Source organism: Condylostylus longicornis, unplaced genomic scaffold (assembly GCF_029603195.1).
Source record: "Condylostylus longicornis isolate FDR11 unplaced genomic scaffold, ASM2960319v2 ptg000016l, whole genome shotgun sequence".
Lineage (NCBI taxonomy): Eukaryota > Metazoa > Arthropoda > Insecta > Diptera > Dolichopodidae > Condylostylus > Condylostylus longicornis.
The window spans coordinates 6,499,902-6,517,869 of NW_026577985.1; the positions used below are offsets into that span (position 1 = coordinate 6,499,902).

A 17,968-nucleotide genomic window follows, 5' to 3' on the forward strand; every position below is an offset into this window, starting at 1 on the left:
CTCGAAAAATGTATGTATTCTTGTACTTACGAGAAAAAAAAACAAAATTTCCTTGTAAATTTTTCTTAAAAATCGTCAAAATACAAATTATTTTAATAAATTAATAAAATTAGCATGCCATTAAGCAATTATACGTTTAAAAAAATAGCAACTAGGTGTTAAATTGCAACTAATTTAATTTTCAAAACGCTTATAAGTATTTTCTGATCACGCTCAATTTGATTTAAAAATTCAGATATTTTGTGAATATTTTATATGTATATTTGTATGTACTCATGATTTTAAAAATTCATTTGAAGTAATATTCAATAGCATACGTTCTTTGCACAACGCTACACTATACTTAATTAAGTAGAGAATTTATTGAGAAAATTATATAATATTTTAATAAGAGTATAATAAGGAAAATGGAGGTTTCCTAATCAAAAATTTTCGATAATTCATAACTAAATAAAACCAGAATTCGAATATCTTTTAAATACAGCCTCTGTTTATTTATTTTACAATTCAAAAGTTTCATATCATACATTATTTTGAATCGATGAAATTATAATTATCATAAAATGACAAATTCAAACCAACCCTTTAAATAAATTTGTGTGCATACAGTTTTTATACCCATGCTTTGAAAACAATTGCATGAATGCTTTTACGATCGCTCTTGATACTTCCTATGCCTATATAATTTTAATAACAATTGGTCCAATCAGTAGCAGACTTTTGATTAAATTAGTGCACTGCAAAGTATTTTTAAAGTTGCATGACAGCTGGTGTAACCAGATGCTTATACTTATTTAATTATAGCTTAAAATAATATTAAATATTATTTATTTAAATAAATAAATTAAAAGTTTGTATAAATTTTATCGTATATAAACAAAAATTTTCCCATAATAACTTAAATAACAAAAATTTGAAAAACTTAAGTTTAACTGGTTAATTTTTTACCGTCCGAATATCTTAATTTTGAAATTTTCTGTTCTGTTCTAATTTATGTAATATTATATTCAATTAGCAAATATCGAATAATGAAAATAACATAGTCGATTAAACAATTACCATATACTTAAAAACGATCATTAAAATTTCATTATTAAAATTTATTTTATTCGAATGGTAGTCGATTTTTATATGTAATAAAGAATTCGATTGAAAATGTAATTATGTACTTATGTAATATATTACTATGTATGTACATATATGAAAATATAAATAAATTATTTTTGATATTCTTCATGCATATTTTGTTTATTTTGTATTGCCCTGGATATAAAGATAAGCAATGATTGCCTATATGAATATGCGAGAAGACAAATCTATATTATGTTGTGTATATTATGAAAAATTTATAAAGCGTACATCATACTCACATTGCATATTATTAAAACATATACATATGTATATGTAAAATAACTCACGTTTTTTAGAAAGATGCCTTTAATAGGAATAGTTTTGAAGAACAAAAATGAAAGATTGTTAGCACACGTTTAAAATGATTAATTGAAAATGTGTAATGCATTTTAAATATAAAACAACTGTTTTCATGATTTATGAGTTTTTGCGATTTAAAACTTCGTTACATTAAAACTTGCAAGAAATTAAAAATATTTGAAGGTGCGAAAAGCTATTTCATATATAATATAAAATTATATGTAAATATGTATGTATGTAAGTTCATTAAGATGATGTTGGCAATCATTAGATTAAATTATGTACACCTTATGAACAAGAAAAGAGGTAAAATTTATTATGTATCACTTTATAGTTAAGTATTCTATATAGAGGAGAATTAAAAAAAGTGTTATAGTAAAAAACAAAAACTATATCTATAGTTTCTAAAAAATTTGGTAATAGCAATATGGTACGACGATTGTTCTACTTGGAACGCTAACTAGTCTAGACAGTGCAATCATTTCAACAAAATAACCGTCTTCTCCCCTACCATCTAGACTTTCCGCAGTAAATATATCCACTGAGGATCAAAAAATGTATAATTAAAAAAATGATCGTATGGATCAAATATTTATTTCTTTACTACAGACTAGATTTAAATACTATATAATTCTGCTCTTATTATAAGTTTATTAATCAAATATATCCTAAAAGCAATATGTAAGAACAGTTGAGTTTTATAGGTACCATATGCATTATAACTCAAATTATTATATTTAATGAACTTGATAAAAAAAAACCTCAAAATGCAATTATTACTTTCATTTTATTAATTTCTTTGCAATCATAATAAAAATTTGGAATATCTAATATAACAGGTAGATTACATTATTCCTGACTACTTTACGTTGTATTACAGTATACGGTTTTATCAAAAAGTACTCAAGATTTTCTCTATACATTGCGTTAAAAAATTATTTATTCTAAATTTCTGAAAATTTTAGGTATTTTAGCATAATGTTTTATATGCTTTTTTATTAGTGTGCTCTTAAAACTTCATTAATTAAATAGTATTATTTACTTTTATAAACAATGTTTTGCTAAATGAGACAGATAAGACGTTTAATATATAAAAAACTTATCAAATATTATTTAAATAGTTACTTTATCAAAATTATTTTGAAAAATAATTTTTTAAATCCAACCCTTTTTTTGGCTTTCTTAATTTCCTAATGCTTTTTCTGATCTAACTACAGTGTGTGTTATAAAAGGCAAAGCCGAAAACTAAAATGTTTTTCGTTTTTAGGTTCTACATTTTTCTTACTAAATTAGTATGTATTTATGTTAGGCAACAAGGGGTCAATAACTATAAGTACATAATATATATGTATGTAAATCTATGTACATACAAATAACTCCTAATAAGATGCCCATACTTTATATCCTAAAGACTTAAAAACATTTGCATATTAAAACAAAGTTGGATCTTTGAAATTTACCGAATCACTTACTCTATTTGTTTAGATTTGACTACATTCATTTAATATTGTTTTTTAATATAAATTATATAATTCATAAAATATTTTTTTATTTGCAGTTTTAAAGGACTAATCAAACAAATGTAAAAAAACAAAGTACATATGTAATTTATTCAAAGATAAAATAAATATTTTTATATAATATGGTTGCTTACATACATATGTATGTATATAATGTACTTCAGTTGTTTTTGTAGGTCTACAATCTTTATTACTTGTTTTACGCACTAATATTTTTGTTTACCTACTTTAACAATAATATTTTAATATTTTTGTCACAAGAACGGCACACCAAGGCACAGCAAGGAAAATATTTAAACATCTGATTAAAGATACAAGCAACCGCATTAAAAGTTTTTAATTAACATGAATGAAACTGATAATTTTATTAAGTTCCATTCTTTTTATATTTATAGTGCAAACAATATTATTAAATTTTTAAAATGCGCTATTACAATGATTTTTTTTAATGTTTATTCATGCACAATTATAATTATAATTTTTTTAACTTCTTTTTAAAACGCCGATCCTGATTGTTTAAATATTTCTGTAACAAGGTAACCTTTATCGTTTAATTACACAAGGATTGGAATTTTTTAATCAAAAGACTTACTTACATATTATGTTTTTTTTTTATTCGTAAAGTCGAGCATAATTTATTTTGAAAAAAAAAAACTATGAATAATGTGATGTATGTAGAATAGTACTAAAATAATATAATAAAATAACAGTACTAAAATAATATATATATACATGTAATATGCATGTATAATTTTTTATATAATTTTATATATATGTATATGTGTATATAGGCTTAAAAACTAATTCAACCTACAAGAACTTCTTATTTTGTGGAATTAATTCAAAAGAATGAAATTACAATTAATATACAACTTGTTCACTAGCTTTGATTTTACTTAATGTAAATTACTTCCGGTGAATTTTGTGAAAAGTTTAGAAAGAGTTGCACTTTATTTCGATATATTTTTGTTTCTAGCTATTTTAACTCTCAAAATTAAAAGTTATGTTCTCCAATTGCACATTAAGGAAGATTATTTGCATTATTTGAAAAAATTTGTGTTTGATTTCTTACTATTTGTTTTGTACTTTTTTTGTATGCTGTATTATTAAAGTGCTACATATTGGTGATTACTTGATGAATACGTGTCATACATATACATATATTACTAAATTCTTATTATTATATGATTCAAAATATTTTCGTAAATCAAAAAATTAAAGGTTTAAAAGAAAACTATTAAAACTTCCGGATGTAAGACTTAAACGACAAGCTTAAAACAACCAAATCTGCAAATACAACATTTTTGTGTATAATGTGTATAATTTAATTCTTTTTTTAAATAACATAAAAACAAACAATTTTAAAGAAAATTATGATCAGAGATATTTTGTGATCAAAGCTTCAAGTTAGGATTAAATAGAAATATGAAATAACAGCTTTATAAGCTTCAAAACGTGTTATTTTGGAAATTAGTCACTCTACTGTTTTATTACATTACTGGGATAAATAGAAAAAGTTTTTATACTTACATTCATACTTAATATGTACATATGTACATATGTATATGTTCATTTATTCAATTTCCAAAAGTAAGAAATTAAGAAGTATCAATAACGTCAATACCAACAAATCAGTAGTCAGAATTCATTTGAAAATATTAATATTTTTTTTAATTAATTGAAGAGTCTCAAAACTTTATCCAAAAAGATGTATGTACATATGTATTTTTAAAATACATACATACATATGTATGTCCAACCTACAAGAACTTCTCATTTTGAGGAATTTTTATTTAATGAAACAAACAAATTGAAGAGTTTTTCCTAATTTTTTGTGGAAATATTAAAATTTTAGGAAACAAAATTATTTTTTAAAAAATTATAAATTTTGCTACTTCAAATTATTTAATTTTTTTCTAGATTTATACATACATGTTTATGTATGTAAAAATGTAATATTTTTTAAATTATTTATTTCTATTACAAAATATTCTACAATAATACAATCATCAAAAACTTACTTTGATTAATTTATGCTATAAAATTTTTAAAAATAAATAGTGAATATTCCAAAAATTCACTCTTCCAACAAGTGTAACTAGTATTTAACAGTTTTTAACGTTAAACAAATTAAATAATTCGTGGTATCGCTTTTTATGCGAATGTCCTACCAATTCCATAAAGTATACTATGTATTTATGTATACTATGTTCATTTTTATGTAATTCAAATCTTGAGCAAAAAATTGTATGAAGTTTGAAATTTAAATGAAAGTCAAACCATAAATTTTGAAGTCAAAAATTACAAAGCCATAAATTACATATGAAACTTACAAGAACACATATAACTTTTTAAATTTTTATAAACAATTGGTAGATAGGTAGGCAGATATTCCTACCTACTTTAATTTCCAAATAAAATAAATGAAATTGACAATTAATGTGGCTTAGCATATTCCGGCATTGGTATATTAAATCCGTCTTTAGTTTCAAAAAATGTGTAAGATAATGTTATAGTGTCAACTAATTCCATCTTAGGATCATCAACAAACTCCGGATCAATATAGAAGAATACTGGCATATCAACCTTATATAAACAATTTTTAAAAATTATTAAATTTCAAAGAAGCTTAAGAGTGAAATACCTCTTCGTTGGGATTCAATTGTTGTTCTTCAAAACAAAAACATTGAATTTTATTGAAATATTGTCCAGCTTCAAATGGAATTACATTGTAAGTGCTAATTCCAGTTACAGGTTTATCTGTTGGGTTTCTTGCAGTATAAAAAGCTAAAGCTGTTTCACCTGGCACTACTTTAATTTCATATTGCTGTGGCTTGAAGTTCCATCTCATTGATGCGCCCAGATCAGCGTTAAATTTTATTTTTAATTGTCGATTTTCTATCTTTTTCATATGTTCAACTTTTGCTACATCATGACCTTTGGAAGTCGTTCCACCATAACTATATGCCTAAAATTAGAGATTCGATAATTAAAACAAAAATTGGGAAGTGAAGAAATTTCCAAAAACTGTAACCTACAAAGTAATACAAAATTATCTTGCATACTAAACATGCATTAAATATTTGATTTCATCTATTGTAATAAGTATGTACCTACTATTTACTAATAATTTTAAATTTTAATGTAAGCCTATAACCTAGCTACATTGTAAATGTAAAAAAATAAATTTAGAGACTATCACTCACCTGGCAAAACATTCTATAAAGGGGCACTGCCGCATAGCTAAAACCAGCAACTAAAACACCGGCAGCAGAAACATAATACAAAGTTGATTTAATGTTTCTTTTTCGTGCATCTCCATCACTTCTATTAAAATTATTTTGAAAATTTGTTTTTGTTTGAAATATATTCCTTTTCTTTATACTAAAAAATTGATTTATCACACTTTTATTGCATATTATATACCTAGACAATTTTTGTAACATTTTAATATTTATTCAATATTTTATATAAACGTCTATATTGATTTATATGTTTTAAATACAAAATAAAAATAGAGTATTTGTTTCATAACTTAAAAAATTCAACACAATTGTACCAGTAATGATGCATTTTGTTTTTAAATGACAAAAGTAAGGTTATAATTAATTGTTTTGAATTTTCGCTGCCTTCAAATGTCAAATATTTACAGACTGTGCAGATATAAACAACAGCTTCCAAATGCTACATGCGTTACACATACGTTAAGTTTTCAAGCAAAAACATTCGTTATTTGGCAGTAAGGAAATATAAGATGACACCGTTTTTTTACTGGAACTATCGAACTCAAACACTACGGCCCCGCAAAGGTATACAAAAATTTTAGTAAAAAATAACCCTTAAAAGTTATTATTTTTGAATAAGATAATTGAATTTTGTCTTCAGAACGTTCGAAATATTCTGAATAAAGAAAAAAACTTTACATATTTTGACATATTGAGAAAATGGCAAAAGATGAATGATGATTTTGACGGATCTCCTATACTTAGTCCTAACAGATGTGGCAAAATAACACTAACAGAGTTCATCCAGTTCATTGGATCTCCTATACTTAGTCCTAACAGATGTGGCAAAATAACACTAACAGAGTTCATCCAGTTCATTCATTGAGTAATCATTTACATAACATTCAACATTGCAAAGCTCACGACCTTTTTCTAACATAAAGCCATTTTCATACAAAAAAAGTTAAGTAAAAACTACAGTGTCAAATAGATTAATATTAAAAATTAATTATAATTTGATTTCTTTACTGTTCAAAAGATTTTAAACGCTTCTTAATTTCTTTCTGCTTCTTTTTTCTAAATTTCAATAAAAATATTCTTCTACAGTGTCAATTATTTTTTGTTCACGGAAAAAACTCAAAAAAAAATTGTAGTTGAAATTTTCAGTTAAAAATATTCAGGTCAAACAAAAAAAGAACTCTTTTTCAGAAATTCAAAGGCAAATATTGACAACGACCGCTTTATTTCTTAAAATAGTTTCAATTAATAACGAAAAAATGTCATCTGCGAACATGTTAATTTAGTATGAATTCAATTTTCGATAACACCTCGCACGAAGCAAAAAAAACTTGTTATTTATTCTATTATAGTGTGAATAAAATATTAAAAAAATAATACTAAGTGATACAAACTTATTGAAAAGCTACATATTTACATTTTATCAAATGACTATTGTGAATTTTTCCATCTTTACCGAAAAAGTACCATTATCAAATTTAGCAAAAGTCATACGTTACTATGGTTGTAAAACAATTACAAACAGAATTTCAGAATATATACATATTCTAAAACAACCTAAATTTTATGGATTCCTAAAAGATATTTTACTAAATAAAAGGAATGGACTTCAGTTTGGATGATCCTTTAGCTGACTTAGTTAGTGATAATTCTAATGACAGCTTTTTCGAGACATCTAAAAAACCTCCACAAACAGGATTAAAAGCCAAGGATGGCACCAAACAACAAAGTACAGAAAGTCAAAGAGGCTTTACGTCTGCTAAAACAATGGAAGATTTATTTGGAATTCAATCTTCCATACACTCAACAAAACCTCAAGGGGAAATCAAATCTACTCCACCTTCATCTCTTAGTATTAAAAAACCGATAATTTCCAGAACTGAACCAAGCAAATCGGGTGATATCTTTGTTGAAGGTGATATAATAGCTGATTTAGGTTTTGACCCAAAGAAGCCTAAGGGTAGTAAATCAAGTATTCTTGACGATTTACTTACTTCAATCGATACGTCGAAAACTACACAACCTGCCCTAAAATATTCTAGACCTTTGACGGCAGCAGGTGTAAATGCCCCGAAAAATATATCAAGACAATCAACAGAAACTGATAACTCCGGTCCTGGTACTTCTCAAGGAACTTCTTTACCAACTACTAGACCAAAAACATCTGTGGGACGCCGACAATCTGTTAATTCTGGAAATGACCCATTAGGATTGTTTACAACTCCTCCAGCAGGGTCAGTCAAAGATCAATCTTTTGAATCTAAAGTTGATTCTAATAAGGAAATTTCATTTAAAAGCAAAGTGAAAAGTTTAAATCCAGATTGGCTGGGCCTTGACCTGCAATCTTCAATAAAAAAACCGGAATCAAAAATATCAACTTCAGAGCCACAAATATTACAAGTCAATCAAACCGAATTACCTGAAGCAATATCTTCCGTATCATATTCTCAGCAAGAGTTTTCCCAAATGAATGCGAATCCGACCTACAATAATCAAAACACAATTGCAATAGTGGCTGCAAATATGGAAACTCAAAACGCTATTCAAGCTCTTCATCAACAAGAATCACAAATTTTAATGGCAGCACAGTTAAAAAACCAAGAGAGAGCACTTCTTGAAATGCAGAAGAAACAACAAGAACTACTAAATCAACAAGAGCTTAAATTCAATGAATTATTGAAAAATCAAATATCTAGGCAAAATAATTTAGAAACAACTATAAAAGCGCAACAAGAACGTATTAATGCTCACATACAAATGCTAATGACGCAGCCTCCCCTTCTTTCAGATACTGCAGAAATGAAAATATTTCAAAATAATGAGAATAAGAAAACTGATTTAATAGCAGAAAATGAAAACCACGAAAATCAAATTCAATTTGAACATGAAGTGAAGCGTTTGGAACTAGAAAAGCTTAGACTTGAAGACTTAATATCAAATATAAACATAAACTACGAAAAAGAGCTTGAACTCATAGAGAATTCCCATAAGTAAGTAGCTACCTACCTTTAAAAAAATTCATATTAAAACTACATATTATATACATTTTTTTAAAAATAGAATTTTATGTTTTTCTTATTATTTTGGTAACTAAAATATAGGAAGCAGATTCAGCTATTAGAAGACAATTTAGAGATTGTTGAGAAACGTTTACAAACGGAAATTATTTCTTTACAAGAATTTTATTCCAAGAAATTAAACGATATTGAGGTAGAAAAACAGAAATTAGTCAATGAATATGAGGAAAAACTTAGGAACTTAAAAGAAAATTATGAAAAAAATATCGCAGACTTAAAATTAGATTATGAGAACTCGATTGAAAATCTTAAATCTGATCATAAATCTACTATTGAAGCTATACGTGAGTCTAAATTAATGGAATTTGCAGTAGTTCAGGACAACACATCATATTTGCAAATTCTTAGAAATGCGTCAACTAATTTAGAAAACGTTTCAGGAAATTTACAAAATCTAAGAGATGAAATGTATAACAAAATAGACTTAGAATACAAAGAAAGAGAAGACAAGCTAATGCAAAAAGAAAAAAAATTAAATGACTTAGAACGACGTTTAAAGATTACAGAAGAGTCATCTGACAAAGAAAAATCTCGTTTAATAGAACTAGTAACTACCCTCGAAATTCAACTTCAAAAACTATCACAAGATTCTGCTGACGAGAAATGGAATATAAAGCAAAAATTATCGGCATTAGAAATAGAACGTGAAGCATTTGAGCGCGAAAAACTCTATATTAGGGAACAGCTAACTCGATCTGAAAAAAAACTGGAAGATTTAAAGGAATATCAAGTTGAGGAATATCGTAAACTATTGGAAAAAGTGCAAGATGAAAAAAAATTGTTGGCAATTGAAAAAACTAAGTTTGAAACTGCTAGAAAATTGGATGAAGGTAGTGGCTTAAATCGATCTAGAGCAGAAATAGATATAGCAATCAAAGTAGCAAAAGAAGCTACCAAACAAGCGGATGTGGAGCGTGAGCGTTTCCTAAAGTCACAAAGAGAATTGGAAATTCGTAAGAGGGATTTAATTGATCAAGAAAATGAACTTCGCTCAAAAGGAGAGGAGTTGGAATCTGAAATTCTAAAAACAAAATCTAAGGAACGAAAAGTTCGCGAAGCATTGCAACGCCAAAAATACATTGAGCAAAGCTTAACTGCAAAAGTACAATTTTTGCAAAACCAAACCAGAGTTCTTTCTGAGCGTGAAACACAATTGTCTCAGGAGAGATTATTGCTATCAAAAGAGCGAATAGATCTTCAAGAACTTAAGAAAAAAGTTGAGCTCAGTAAATGTAGTCTTTGCAAAATCGGAGAAAGAAGTATTGAAATTTCAAATATTATAACAGGAAATGATATTTTACCTGATGCAGAAAATTATTTAACTGAATTTAATTTCGCTTACAATAATAACTTTACTCACAATATTGACCAACTCTTTGATAAGGATGTGACAGAGTCGTTAATGAAAATGGAACATATAAATAAAAACTTCAACAATGAGTTAAATACCGACGACGATAATGTGCTTAACCAGAATTTAAACACTCAAAATTTCGACCTTCCTCAACCACAAGGGTTTCTAGATCCTGAGTTCTCTACTATTGACTTAAATTCTAGATTATCCAAAATTGATGAATTTTAAAATTTTTGCCTTTTACATACATTTATGACTGAATAAAAGCATAATAATTATAATTATTCTAATAATTGATTATCAACTTAATATTATGAAAATTGTATTGTAAAACTAACTTTATAATGTGAAAGTGAAGCCTGAAAATTTACTTTTTAAGTTAAATCTAATAATGTAATAAATATTATTCCTAGAGATAACTTTATACTAAACTTCAGTGTATTTAAGTAAATATTTTCCATAATAAAGAATTTATATTTTACAAAATTAATATACATATGTATAAACATACATAAAATTTTTAATATTAAAACTAAATTAAAAGTTCATAATAAAGGACTATTAAGGTGAATCTATTGGTTCGTCTCTTTTATGAGTTTAAAGCTTAAAACTTGCCAGTACTTTTTTCAAAACATTTTAATTAAAAATAAATAAAATGAATTCAAAAGTTTCGCTCTTTTATAGACCAAAACCAAAATTTCTGGTTTTTTGCATTACCAAAAAATATTTGTTACCGACCATATTGTGTAAAAAATAGGTAGGTTATGTGATGGCAACAAATTTTGCATATCGAGTTTTCGGTGGGAACGTACTTCTCCATAGTAGGGAAGTGTAAATAAACTATTTTTAGCAACCTGTCAGTCTGTCCGTCTGTCGGTCTGTCGGTCTGTGTGTGCACGCGTGTATCTGAAGTTCGGCTGAACCGATTTTGATGAAATTTTATATGTAAGTTTGTTTCCACCATGGCACGGATCGATCAACTTTTGGTACATATCAGACCTCGGAAACTGCACTTTTTAGCGGGCCTGTTTTACATTTTTGAACATTTTGAAGAAAATATTCAACCGATTTACTTGAAATTTTATATATAAGCTCAGCTCGACCGTCCGCAAAAATTCGTATGTTTTGGAAGAAATCAGGCATCGGCAACTAGACGCTTACTATGGACCAAATATACATTTTTGTGTATATAATGAGAAATAATCAACCGATTTCATTGAAATTTAAAATATGAACTCCTCGTATTAAAACAATGAACATATAAATTTTTTGGAAAGATCAGGGCTCGAAAACGGATTTGCGGGCCGATTTTACATTTTTCACCATTTTGAAGAAAGTATTCAACCGATTTGCTTGAAATTTCATATATAAGCTTTGCTCGATCATACGAAAAAATTCCTAACTTTTGGAAAAAATCAGGCATCAGAAACTGGGCGTTTACTACGGGCCAAATATACATTTTTGTGTACATATATAAAGCGAAATAATCAACCGATTTCATTGAAATTTAATATATGAATTCCCCGTGTTAAAACAATGAACAAGTAAATTTTTTGGAAAGATCAGGCATCAGCAACTAGACGTTTACTACGGGCCAAACATACACTTTTGTGTATATAAAAAGAAACAATCAACCGATTTCATTGAAATTTAATATATGAATTCCTCATATTAAAGCAATGAACATAGTATGTATAACTTTTTTGGAAAGATCAGGGCTCGAGAACTGATTTGCGGGCCGATTTTACATTTTTCACCATATCCAGAGAACAAATTGATGGAGTTTCTTGAAATTTGATATTTGAGTTCTGGTTGTTACCGAAACTAACTGACGAGCATTTCAGGGAATTCGGGTAGCACAAAGCGAAACTCTACTAAGAGCCAAATTTACATTTTTCTAGGTATGTTAACTATAAGCTTACTAATGTCCTAAAAATTGGTAAGAAGTATTTAACAGACATTTTTATAATATTCTGTAACATTTTCATTTAACTAGAAAATACGCAATGCGGTCGGTTGTGTGCTGACCACATCAGATTTTTTATGTTTATATTTTGAAATTTGACGTTTATCCACGTATTTATAAAGTTTTTAAAAGTTTTTTCGACTTTTCCGTCTGGTTTATTTTTTCTTTTAAATGAGATTTTTTTCTTTTTGCGAGAAATTACATATAACAATCTCTTTTTAAAGTTTTTTCAGGTTTTATGCTAACAGACCTCACCTATTATTTCCATATGTGCAGCGTATACAAAAATTGGAATTTCAAATAAAGTACTCCATCATCAATATAAACGAAGTTGTTGTTACCGGAATAATTATTGATACTGGCACTGCTCCAATTCTGGAGCTTAAAGCGAAATAATTGAAGATTAATTATTATATAAAGTGCAAAGTTAAAATAAATAAATGTACACATTTAATCTTGAAAGAAATTTACTTTCATTACACATTTGAAAAGTGTTAGCAAATTTTCATCCAAGTGGTTGAAGAAAATATTAAAAAATTTAATTTTTTTGAGCGTAACCTTGTATGTTGTATAAAATAGTTTTCCATCCATAGTTTTAAAAAAAATTGAAATAATGTGGAAATGTGACTGCTTATGTTAGTGAATGTGTTTTTAAACGTAGTGGAGGACCAATTTGAATACTGGAAGAGAAACTTAAAGCTGTGTTTTTTTTACTCTTGACTGCAAAACGTAAGACAACGAAAGTTTAAAGAACGCAATGAATTCAAGATTTATTTTAATTCAGAAGTTTATTGTGAATTCAACAAGAAACGAATGAGTTTCACTTTAAAACTGTCAAAACCGTTAAGTATATGCCAATATTTTACCTTATTGTGTAAATAATTTATTTTGACAGTCGGCAAATCGTAAATAATCAACTATTTTTGTCATATTTAGTAAAAAAAATAACAAACGTCATATTGTGAAAATTATTTTTTTACAAGATTTTAAGGTATATTTCATATTATATTTCATATAAGGTATATTTATTGTTTATTTAACAATGAATACTACTCGTATGAACCAACATTAAAATATTGGATTCTATCTTTATGTAAAGTTTATTATTTTGCAGAATGTCGGACACTTCACAATTTACCCAATCACAATCTCGTTCAGGTGAAAGAGATGTATATCAACAATCACAATTTCCCATTGGCAGCGAACAAGTTCAACCCAGACATCAGTTCTCATATTCCCAACCTTCAACGCAAGGACAAAAACCACAACACCCTTTAGCGAATTATCAATTTTCTTCCGAAGAATTAAGGGTTTTAAGAGAATGCAATACGGAGTCATTTTTCCAACGTTGTATACCATTTAGCGCAGTATTTGGCCTTGGCTCACATTTAGCAGTCAAAAATGGCTTTCTGACACCTAATCCTAAATATGGCTCGGTTCCAAAAGTTGTAGTAAGTGTAATTATAGGCTATTTTCTTGGCAAAATCAGCTATCAACAAAAATGTGCTGAAAAAATGATGCAATTACCAAACTCAAAATTGGGAGAAATTTTAAGACAAAAAAAGCAAGGGGGCATTGTGGGTTCTTTGCCGAATCAAGGCATGGGAACTCCCGGATTCGGTTTAACGCCGTTCTCAGCTGCTCCAAACAACGACGTCTATGACGATACACATTTAAAAGATAAGCAAACTAGATCAAATGCGTTGGACTTGGATACTGAAAGACCTACTTTTAGTTTAGATGATAGTCAAAATTTTGGTGATATTGGCAATCAAAATGAAACTTTACCTTTAGAACCTCCTAAAAAATTGGTAACTTACGAGGAGCTTAGAAAAACTAATCGGGATAATTACTACAAAAGAGCGCAAAGTAATGCACCAATTATACAAGATTCGCCGAGTGTTATAAGAACAAGAGAAATTCCACCGTCAACAAGTAATAGTGATGAAGCACAAAATGGCCCGATAAAGCCAATGAAGAAAAATCAATATGGCGACGTTTGGTCACAATAATAATACTATAGAATTTTGAAAATGCAAATGGAAATTGTTAAACCTTAGAAAAACTAATCGTCTAATAACGAATGTTATAAAAAATTTATATTTCTTAGATATTTATTTAGATATATTCATCATATATCTAAAGCAGTTATAATTTTTAATTACACAAAAATAAACATTATGTAGGAACATGTAATATGTAGATAGTTCCTTTCTTTTTTGTTTTAATTAAGATGCCATTTACAAAAAGGTACCTCTATTTAATAAATTTATTATGCTAAAGTCAGAAAACAAATCTTCAAGTCAAAAGTCAAAATTCAAATTAATAGGATTGAATATTTAACTCAATTTTCTCCTTTCAATAATTTAAATATCAGTTTATTAATTAATTACATCATTATGTACTACCTATACCAAATAAATATAACAAAAATTTTAAGAATTCGCCTTCTCAGGACAATAACTACAATATGATTAGAAACAAAAAAATTTTTTCAAATATGTACCATTAAACAATAATATAAAAAAATTTATTAAATTTATAACAAGGAATCATCCACTTCTATTTTTAATTTACAAAAGGAAAAAATTTAAATTTTATACAAAACTATCGAAATATAAAATGTAACAGAATAGAAATTATTAAAACAATCACGGCTGAAGCTATTCCAATATACATTACTTGTCCATATCCTTTTGCATATTTGGACTGACGATTTGAAGTGTTTGGTATTTTACTTATTCCAAAACTGTCATCATCAGGATACCCTTCAACTGCATCATTAACATTTTGTGTTTCAATTTCCAAATCTAAGATAAACTTTGCTTGCGATGTAACAACAGACGGAGACTCTCCCCGAAATATATAATCGCAAAATTGAATACCGTTATCATCAACTTTGTTGAAAAATACTCTTCTAGGAGGTTCATTTATTACAACGGCGTCATTAGATGCATTAGGATCAATCAAACCATCACAATACACCTGTATCCGGGAACACATTGATCGCATAATATCAATTCTTATAAAATCATAAATTTCCTTAAATGAAGATTTTGGATGAGCCCAAACTCTTGATGCTATTATTCCAGAATATCGAATTATTCCATCAAATTGTTCAATTAATACCTTCTCATCCAAAGCCGTTGTTGTCAAAAATATACTGGCTGATATCCCCTTTGTCTTATCGTATTTATTTTGACATTTTTTCAAATAGTTTTCCAAAATAATTCCATCTTCGACTGGTTCGTCTTGTACAAAAATTTTGCTATTATTAACATACAAGTTGATTGCTTCGAGTGTAGCCTATAAAAATATAAATTTAATTCAAAACTTTAAACCAAGTTAAAATAGTTGACCGTGAAATGTGTTTCAATATTGAGTTTTTCGTTGCTTTCAGCGATAGGGAAAATTTCGTCTAATTCATAATTTGTTTCAAAAAAAATCCATTCGGTAAGCTTATCAAGAAAAATACATTCTGCCGGAATCAAAGTGTTTCTAAAGTGAGTTGCAAAATTTTATACAAAAAATATGTACACAAATTTATATATTTTACTAACTTGTCCTTAGGGTCATAATATTTACAATCTAAACTTTTTGTTGCAGAATTATAGAACATTATTAATTTAGTCGATCCCATAGTTGTTGAAGTACCGTAAAGATATTTATTTCGTCTAAATAGTCTTTAAATAAATATGATTTAAACCATGTGGGTGGCATAAAAATATATGGTACTTACTGGCTTATGTCTGACAAAATTGCCATTATTTTATCTGTTTTTTCTTTATTTTTGTATATGTCAGAATCATCCACGAAAAATACACCTTTAATCAATAATCATTTAAAATATACATATATTATGGAAAGTAAAAATGTTTTATTACCCAAAACGAAAAAAGATCCTGGAATCATTTTTATAAGACTCATCACTTGATGTGATAATGAAGTACTATCTAAATCATTAACAGATTGAAAACAGATATGGCTAGAGTTATGTTCTGGGGTTGTTTCAGAGACTTCAATTTCTTGCTCCGTTTCATTGCAATCTGAATTTTTTGCCAAATGAATTACATAATCTTTGTTTTGGATATTAGGCTTAAATTGTTTAACATGAAAAAATATTTAATACAGTTTAAATTGAAGCAAAAAAAAATTGTCGTCGTGTACTTGATACTCACTTGTCCAATAACAAGACCGAATGAAAATTTTCTTTCAGTTCCACATTTTTCTAAATATTTCTGAATGTTCCTATGTGCTATAATTGTTCGCATTTTCAAAAATAATAATTTATTTCCAATAATAAAATTTAAAACTTTATTCACAATTAAAATTCAATAAACATTTCAATCTATTATGTAGATTGGAATATGATGATATGTCACAATTTTATATTCACATTGACATTCTGTTCCTGCATTCTGCAAAGCAAAATGTTACCTAGGTGTGTTCATTTTTTCATTTGACATAACAAAAAATTTAATTATCAATGAATTTTTAACTTTTTCTAACTAAAAATTTAAAAAAAATTGATTGTGTTAAAATCGTGAACTGTGACCTTTTAGTATTCAGACGTGTCAGTCGTGATTTTTTTAATGCAAGTTGTAAACCATAATACATCAAATCCAACGTAATACAAACTAGCAATCAAACTTTTCTTACACTAAAGTGTTAATAAAATAGTATAAAATTAGCAATATATAAAAGAAAAGTAATTTTTTTAATATAATTTTCGTGTGCGTATTTCGTGAAAATTTAACGGAATTCTATTTAAAATAATTTCAGTGCTAATTTTCAATTTTTTTTTTGTGAATATTCTGCTGCAAAACAAGTTAGTGTTTTTTTTTATCAAGGTTATTATACAAATTTAATAGACAATGTTTAATAAAATTAATATTTCGAGATTTATGCAAATTATTTTTGACATTTTTATTGGCTTTCACAAGATGTTAACAGTACATACTAAAACTGAAACTCAGTAATTTTTTGACAAAGTCAGAGTATGAATATGTTAAAATGAATATAGCTTGTCAAAAAATTAAAAAATTTTTGTAAAAAAAAGGCAAGTTCTCGGAACAAAGCTTGTTATATTTTACTCAGACAACCAGTTAAAATTTAATACTGTCTGGTTCTATGTGCATACTAACAAATTTTCATCAATTTAATCCTAGAGAAAAACTTTTTAAGATCCAACTTAAAAATTAGGTTATCAATTTTGAATATAATTCTTGAGGTTAATATTATAACTAGATATCTCAAAAATTTTATATAAACCTAGGCGTCATAGAATCGAATGCTCTTTCATCTAACGCCAATATCTAAACTTTTAAATATCTGAAAATTATAATGCCAAAACTAGGTATCTTCATTGTAAATCAATT

At 27.1% G+C, this 17,968-nt stretch overlaps 4 protein-coding genes across 4 annotated transcripts; 2 read left to right on the forward strand and 2 right to left on the reverse strand.

Moving 5' to 3' along the window:
• Nucleotides 1-5,124: 5,124 nt before the first annotated feature.
• LOC129605997 (cytochrome c oxidase assembly protein COX11, mitochondrial-like) lies at nt 5,125-6,590 on the reverse strand. The gene is made up of 3 exons (XM_055516040.1): nt 6,158-6,590; nt 5,596-5,919; nt 5,125-5,537 (listed from the first exon to the last, which is right to left on the reverse strand). The coding sequence occupies exons 1-3, from the start codon at nt 6,395-6,397 to the stop codon at nt 5,388-5,390; spliced, it is 714 nt and encodes a 237-aa protein (XP_055372015.1). The 5' UTR covers nt 6,398-6,590; the 3' UTR covers nt 5,125-5,387.
• Nucleotides 6,591-7,795: 1,205 nt separating this feature from the next.
• On the forward strand, nt 7,796-10,852 carry LOC129605979 (putative leucine-rich repeat-containing protein DDB_G0290503). Its single transcript, XM_055516021.1, has 2 exons — nt 7,796-9,183; nt 9,295-10,852. Exons 1-2 carry the CDS (start codon nt 7,796-7,798, stop codon nt 10,850-10,852), a joined length of 2,946 nt encoding a protein of 981 aa, XP_055371996.1.
• Nucleotides 10,853-13,705: 2,853 nt separating this feature from the next.
• Nucleotides 13,706-14,792, forward strand: LOC129605980 (OCIA domain-containing protein 1-like). The gene has a single exon (XM_055516022.1). It carries the CDS (start codon nt 13,706-13,708, stop codon nt 14,600-14,602), a length of 897 nt encoding a protein of 298 aa, XP_055371997.1. The 3' UTR covers nt 14,603-14,792.
• A 301-nt stretch (nt 14,793-15,093) lies between these two features.
• LOC129605981 (protein odr-4 homolog) lies at nt 15,094-16,539 on the reverse strand. Its single transcript, XM_055516023.1, has 5 exons — nt 16,475-16,539; nt 16,330-16,414; nt 16,151-16,273; nt 15,950-16,088; nt 15,094-15,896 (listed from the first exon to the last, which is right to left on the reverse strand). The coding sequence occupies exons 1-5, from the start codon at nt 16,515-16,517 to the stop codon at nt 15,198-15,200; spliced, it is 1,089 nt and encodes a 362-aa protein (XP_055371998.1). The 5' UTR covers nt 16,518-16,539; the 3' UTR covers nt 15,094-15,197.
• Between the last annotated feature and the right edge of the window lie 1,429 nt (nt 16,540-17,968).

Excerpts from the sequence above, each read along its gene's own strand:
- LOC129605997 (XM_055516040.1), bottom strand. The coding sequence starts at position 6,397 with ATGTTACAAAAATTGTCTAGGTATATAATATGCAATAAAAGTGTGATA. Across the intron at positions 5,920-6,157 it reads TTTATAGAATGTTTTGCCAG|GCATATAGTTATGGTGGAAC; the intron begins GTGAGTGATAGT and ends CTCTAATTTTAG. Across the intron at positions 5,538-5,595 it reads AATTGAATCCCAACGAAGAG|GTTGATATGCCAGTATTCTT; the intron begins GTATTTCACTCT and ends TGTTTATATAAG.
- LOC129605979 (XM_055516021.1), top strand. The coding sequence starts at position 7,796 with ATGGACTTCAGTTTGGATGATCCTTTAGCTGACTTAGTTAGTGATAAT. Across the intron at positions 9,184-9,294 it reads CTCATAGAGAATTCCCATAA|GAAGCAGATTCAGCTATTAG; the intron begins GTAAGTAGCTAC and ends ACTAAAATATAG.
- LOC129605980 (XM_055516022.1), top strand. The coding sequence starts at position 13,706 with ATGTCGGACACTTCACAATTTACCCAATCACAATCTCGTTCAGGTGAA.
- LOC129605981 (XM_055516023.1), bottom strand. The coding sequence starts at position 16,517 with ATGAGTCTTATAAAAATGATTCCAGGATCTTTTTTCGTTTTGG. Across the intron at positions 16,274-16,329 it reads ATTTTGTCAGACATAAGCCA|ACTATTTAGACGAAATAAAT; the intron begins GTAAGTACCATA and ends ATTTATTTAAAG. Across the intron at positions 15,897-15,949 it reads ATATTGAAACACATTTCACG|GCTACACTCGAAGCAATCAA; the intron begins GTCAACTATTTT and ends ATATTTTTATAG.